The sequence below is a fragment of the Ursus arctos genome, unplaced genomic scaffold, assembly GCF_023065955.2.
Source record: "Ursus arctos isolate Adak ecotype North America unplaced genomic scaffold, UrsArc2.0 scaffold_8, whole genome shotgun sequence".
In the NCBI taxonomy this organism is placed as follows: Eukaryota; Metazoa; Chordata; class Mammalia; order Carnivora; family Ursidae; genus Ursus; species Ursus arctos.
Window position 1 is genome coordinate 28,027,375 of NW_026623100.1, and position 6,000 is coordinate 28,033,374.

Below are 6,000 nucleotides of genomic sequence, written 5' to 3' on the forward strand. Positions count from 1 at the left end.
GTTAAAAAAGAAAAGCAGCAGTGGCAGCTAAGTGATGTGACAAAATTAAATGCCCATCTTCTTAATGGCTTCAAGACCTGTGCTTCCAATATATTCAAAGTTGAGCCCAACCTTACTTCTGTACTTTCTTCCAAAAGCAGCTTTCTATACATGCATGTTAGAATGAAATGAAGCTTAAAGCTCCATGTTGAATGTACAGCACAAAGAAACAACTACATGGTATGTGTAATACATGAGGGTGGAATAACTTTTCAGGAAGGCTTTTGGAGACAAGAACGAGGACCAAAAGCCCCTAGGAGTTATAAAACTGGACCAAGCTTACAAAATGCAGAATAATTTTTGCCACTCATACAACTTTCATGGCCCCCTTCAAGTTTTCTCTTTGTTATATATATAGTAAAACCAATTATGTTGGATTTCAGAGGGAATGGAAATATTTATGCACATGCTAGTATTTACACATCATGCTTTTTGGACCATCTATAAAAGATACAATTTCTACCTTTCAGGTTTCTAAAAAGTATGATAGCACTCAGGGTTTGACTATGCAAATATAAACTAGTATCTTGAAGATATGAAGAACTTCATATGTACCAACCAGACATCATCTATTAGGAATATAACATTTTGGCAACAAAATTTTACTGGTTTTTGTCACATCTACCTTAACAGCCTTTTAAATCCAACAGAAAATTTTACGATTTAAAACTCTTCATGTGATTAACTCCAAAGAGTGAAGATTCAAGATTGCCCAGTTTCTTGTAACATAAACTAAAATTTATGAACATTCCTTTCTCATCTATCATTCAATTGGGTGTTTTAAAAAAATGAAAACCCAAAAACTTTAAACTGATCAAAACATGGATTATGTGTAAGATAACTGCCTACATTAATAGACCACTTTTACAAGTCTCAAATTCAAATAATTTAAGATGCTTGGTATTGCTGGACTTTTAAAATAACTCTTACCAGTGAAGTACTTCTGTAATTCAAATGTTTCAAAAATACAAGAATCTTTTAACTCCAAATATGTTACATACATAAAAGATATACAACCGTTAGTATCTATAAAACATTTAATACATTAGGTTCTTTCACTAAATTGGCTAAAGGTTTCTTAAAGACAGAACAAGTAATAAAAATAATACCCCAAAACATCTCATTCTAAGTCAAAATATAATACATATAATAATGCAATTTCTCCAGACCGCTTCTCATTGGTTAATATATAGTTCCAATTTAATACAAACTATGGAACACTTTTTAAAAAGGTGATAATTTAAAATCTTATTCTAAACCGAGTAACTTCAATACACTGCAATAATGTTAAAAAGTTTTGCTCAGCTACTTTACCTGGGCTCCTTCTCCATGGTACAAGCAATTCACCACATTGTCTAGGAGGTTGATATCCAGTTTTTGGCTGAAATCGAGCAGCTGACGAGCTGCATGGTCTGCTAACATTGTCATAATTGCTGGCATAGATTACTGTAAATAAAGAAAAAAATTTAAGGTGCCTATGAAATTTTGGTATTACCAATCAGAAACTATCTACTCAAATTATTTTACTTCAACCATGTTCTTACAAGTATTTTAGAGACTACCTAAGTAACAGTAAAAGCAACTAAATGCTAAGATACTTAGCTACTCCTTAACTGCTTTAGTTAAAGGTCCATTCAACTTTTCTAGTGCCTATTTTAAATTCCCAGAAAAATCTTACTGTTCTAATATTCAAATAAAATTACTCCCAACCTGTTTTAATGAAACCATTATTAGGAATTTATGGCCCTAAAAACTGATACAAAGTCTTAATCTCAAACTTTTATGTACAGATGAAGTTTAAGTGGATATCCCCCCTTCCTAAGTAGAGTCTTCTATTTGAGTAAAAGCTCCCTTCCCTGTATGCTACCTTAATTTTTAAGATATGCCGAAAAAACAAGATGCTGAAAGTTAAATGTGGTATCCAAGTTTTCTGGTTGTCTATACCAATGATTAGCAGAACTTAAAATTTTTATATTCAAATCACGTATTTGCTTCTTTCAACCCTCAACAAATTTGGAGTTTAAAATTCCTTGAACATATGTCTAGAAAAACACTTTACGGTAATATGTCAAATTTTTTTTATTAATTTCCAGGTATTCACTGGCAAGGTAAGTAACTGTAAAAGCTTGCCAACTATTTTCCAAATAAAAACAAATTCTATGCTAACAGAGAAACTTCTTCACCTCACATAATGCACTGGGCTAAAACCTACCAGTTTCATATGCAATGCTATCCTTTTAAGAGGATAAATCCAAGATGCTGGCACACATTCACATTTTTGTTGCCCAGCATTATAAAAATCTTTGCTTTTTCTTCAAAGCCAGTGCCACTCAAGTCTGACTGGCTAAATCAGTACTCCTTAACCTTTTTGGGTCAAGATGCCTTACAATCAGAAGAACACGATAGCTCCTGTCAAATTTTAAAAACTCACAATTTTGTATATAATTATAGAAAATCCAGGACCCCTTGAAAGCCATGCATGAACCTTCAGGTTAAGAACCCCTGGTTGACTGTAGTTAGACCCAACAAGGTCAGTTGGTCATCTCACCTCTCCCCCTCTAAAAACCTTCCAGGTTCAGGAAATGGGTGGGATTTGATTACATTATTTTTGATAGGAAAAAGACGTTACTTCTTGGCTATTCGAGAGCAGTTTAAAAAAGTTCTTAACAATGGCAGCAATTTCAAACTCAACGCCAATGCTTTACTTAATGATAATGCCAATTACAAAAAATGTAAGTGTAAATGATGTCAATAAGTTAGAGATAATGTAAAAATCGAGAAATGAAGAGTTCAAGGATTTTTATTCCTCTGAAATCTTTCAGCCCATTACTGACACAGAGATCTCAAACAAATTTATAGCAGTTATTAATGTTTTTAATACCTAAATACCTGACATGCAACAAAATCATTCATCTACATACGGATATAAAAATAGAAATATATATATATTCAACCAACAAATGGGTAAATTTCCTCGCATCAAATACCATTAAAATTTAAAGATCAGAACGGTCTTAAAAATTGAGGTTGAACAACAATGCCCACAAAGCACCAAGATGTACATATCAAAAGTTTTCAATTTTCGGTTAAAAACTGAACGAACTTTTCTATGTAGTCCTATCATAATTTAATAACCCAAACAAAATAGACAATTTGACGCTAAAAAGTTTCATTTTCAAGTACAATGTTCTTACACAGTTCTTCGAGCTAAATTCTTGTGAAAAACCAGGTTTAGAACAGAAGCTCGTGTTAAACACAGTAGTTTGCCATTCTTAGAACTAGCGGCTATCTTCGAAATGACCTACCTACTCTTGAACTGTACAGAAATGGCGGCTTTCTGGTCAATGCCAAGCACATTTAGTCCCCCAAATCAGAGAGCTTCCAAAACATTCTTTCCACTAACAGCAGTGTCCCACACGCTTAAGATACACAATCAGGGAGATAGCAAACAGCCATCGCGGGAGAGCGTGAAACCACAATCGCTTTCTTTTCTTCTTGGGACACTCAATCCTAAAATCCACTCACTGGATAGCATATACAAGGGATTATCCAGCAATGTGACTCTACAAGTGACTACCAAAATACCTTCACTGCCACTTCAAACTGAATAAGCAGGCAGCTACACACGGCCAGCTCCCATCCAAACCATAACCGTTGCTTTATGATTACTAAGTAGTAGGTCAAAAAACAAGTCGCTACAAGGAAAGACTGCTACTTAGATGTGTGGGCAATTGCTTGCTTCATTCAGTAGAAACACACCTCACTAAGGCCCGCCCTCCCCTCGCTTCCCACCCGAACCGATTTGCAGCAGTTCTAACTATAGCATACCGGAGCACGCACTCACCCCGCCCATACTCGGAGGAGGCATTTAGACCAGGCGCCTGAAGTTCACCGCCCCATTCTCAATGCAGCATGGCCTCTGCGTGATCAGAGGAGGTCCGGGCTGGGCAAATCTTTAAAGCTTCTCTAGTACACCACTTCTTCCCACCCATCCCAAACTCGGAGACATCGGAATGAAGGAGAATCAGGGCATCATGCACAGTACAATGCCAGCAGTAAACGATTCGGTCACTTAACACACTCCGTCCCCCCAAACAAACTACAGCCCAGAATCCCATTTACAGAACCTTGAACAATGAACTAACCTTTCCTACTTCTAATGCTACTCTGCAAAAAAACAGAAAGATTTCTAGTTTCCTTGCAGGAGGAGGAGGGACTCGGCAGCCCCTCCCTCCCCCGATCCCAAGCTCTCCACCGAGGGGCCACGTGATGCAGGCGGACGTTTCAATGCTGCTGCACTAAATATTTCTGGAAACTTCCACTCCTAATAATTTACAGAGATATTCCTGAAATCACCCCAACTTCTCCCCAGCCCCCTGGGCTGGGGAAGCCCTTCTACCACCACACCGGACCCGCTTCACTATCACGCTCCTCGCTTCCTTCACCGCCACCCGCACACGCGAATAACCCAGCAAGCGCTACCCTCTCGCGGCCGCCTCCCCGCCTCCATCCCCCAGCGGCAGAAGCGGCTCCATTCAATCGCAGGCTCTGCTGTGGGCCCGCCGCCGCCTCCCGGGCTCGCCTCCCGCGGCCGGCGCCGCGCCCCACGCCGGCCTCCTCCCGTCCGGCCGCCGCCCGACCCTCGGCCCCGAAGACACAGTCGACTTACCCAGAGATTGAACCAACTGCTTCTTCTTTCCTTGTCGGGGGATTAGGGCGAGGGAAGGTGGGGAGGGGGGAGAGGGGAGGAAATCAAGGTGGGTTTCACAGTTTTCCCACCTTAAAAAAGGAAATTAAAAAAAAACGAAGATAAGGGCAAAAAAAGCTCAACAATATTTACTATTTTAGGGACACCCCCCACGACACACACCCACCCGCCCCCCCAAAAAAGGAAGGGGAATTAATCCGTGGAATAAATGCTCCCGCCTGGCTGGGGAGTGAGGGAAGGGGGAGGGGAAAGGGGTCAAGTCCCAAAGATTTAGCCCCAGGGGGACCCTCCAGCCACAGGCGGCAGCAGAAGCGGCAGGAGTAGGGGGTATAGAGTCCACAAGGTCGGGGGACGCTCTGCTGCCAGTTGCAGTCCGACTCCCCCCTACCAAAATACGGCTCCCTCTCTCACGCGGCTCCGGCGCTGGGCCCCCCCACCCAGGCTCGCCTAAACTTTCCCCCCTTCTCCTGCTCCTCAGCGACTGGTGGTTCCCCCCTCCCCCTCTGGGTGGTTGCACGGACTGCAGCAGCAAAGACTGGAACAGGCACCGCCGCCGGGGCTGTAGCTACTGTTGCTCTTGCTGATGCTGTAGCTCCCGCTGCTCCTGCCGCGGCCGCTGCAGCCGCTTCTCCCCCTCCTCCTAGTGCCTCAAACTCGGAACCGGTTGAAACCGGTTCAGACTGGGAGATTCCATCTCGGTTGAGTTTTCAGCCCATGGCGCCGCGGAGCGTTTGGAACCTGGGCCTCCGCCCCCAGCCCGCCTGCCCATTGGCCCGTTCCAGCCACAGCCGCGCCATCAGCCTACCTCTTATTGGTCAGATTGCCCGTCAATCCCACCTCAAGTCTCCACACGAGCCCGCCGCTTCGGCCCCCGCCTCTTTCCAGCAGCGATTTGCCTGCAGAGTGGGGGAGGGGAAGTGGGGCGGGTCGAAAAGGAGCAAGGAGGGGGGTGGAGGAGGAGGAGGTGGGACGAAGAGCTGAGCCCAGCTGAGAAGAGAGCGAAGACAAGACGCGCGGAGGATTGGTGCGAGCGGCCTGTCAATCAAGTGCCGCCCGCCCTCGACTTCCCGTCTCCCTCCCGCTGCTCCCCCTCCCAATGCTTAGCCCGCAGGCCCGGCCTTTTCGACCCGCTCATTGGCTGGGTGCCTTTGGTGACGGAGAGGGTGGGGCGCCGCTCGTGAGCTGGTGGCGGCGCGAGTTTGAGCGCGGCGCGCGCAGCGTTCGCTCGGCTTTCTCCGGATCCGCTCCGGACC

The 6,000-nt window shown here is 43.9% G+C and overlaps 1 protein-coding gene across 2 annotated transcripts in view; it reads right to left on the minus strand.

Moving 5' to 3' along the window:
• XPO1 (exportin 1) overlaps positions 1 to 5,510 on the minus strand; it is a 44,933-nt gene extending 39,423 nt beyond the window's left edge. The window contains exons 1-2 of one of the 2 annotated variants that reach the window (XM_026485112.4): positions 4,709 to 5,510; positions 1,354 to 1,485 (exon numbers count right to left, since the gene is read on the minus strand). In XM_026485112.4, the coding sequence (XP_026340897.1) occupies positions 1,354 to 1,479 (126 nt within the window). In that variant the 5' untranslated portion in view covers positions 1,480 to 1,485; positions 4,709 to 5,510. Of the gene's footprint in view, positions 1 to 1,353; positions 1,486 to 3,883; positions 4,473 to 4,708 lie in introns of those variants that run through there. The other variant, XM_026485120.4, reaches the window with a different exon arrangement.
• Between the last annotated feature and the right edge of the window lie 490 nt (positions 5,511 to 6,000).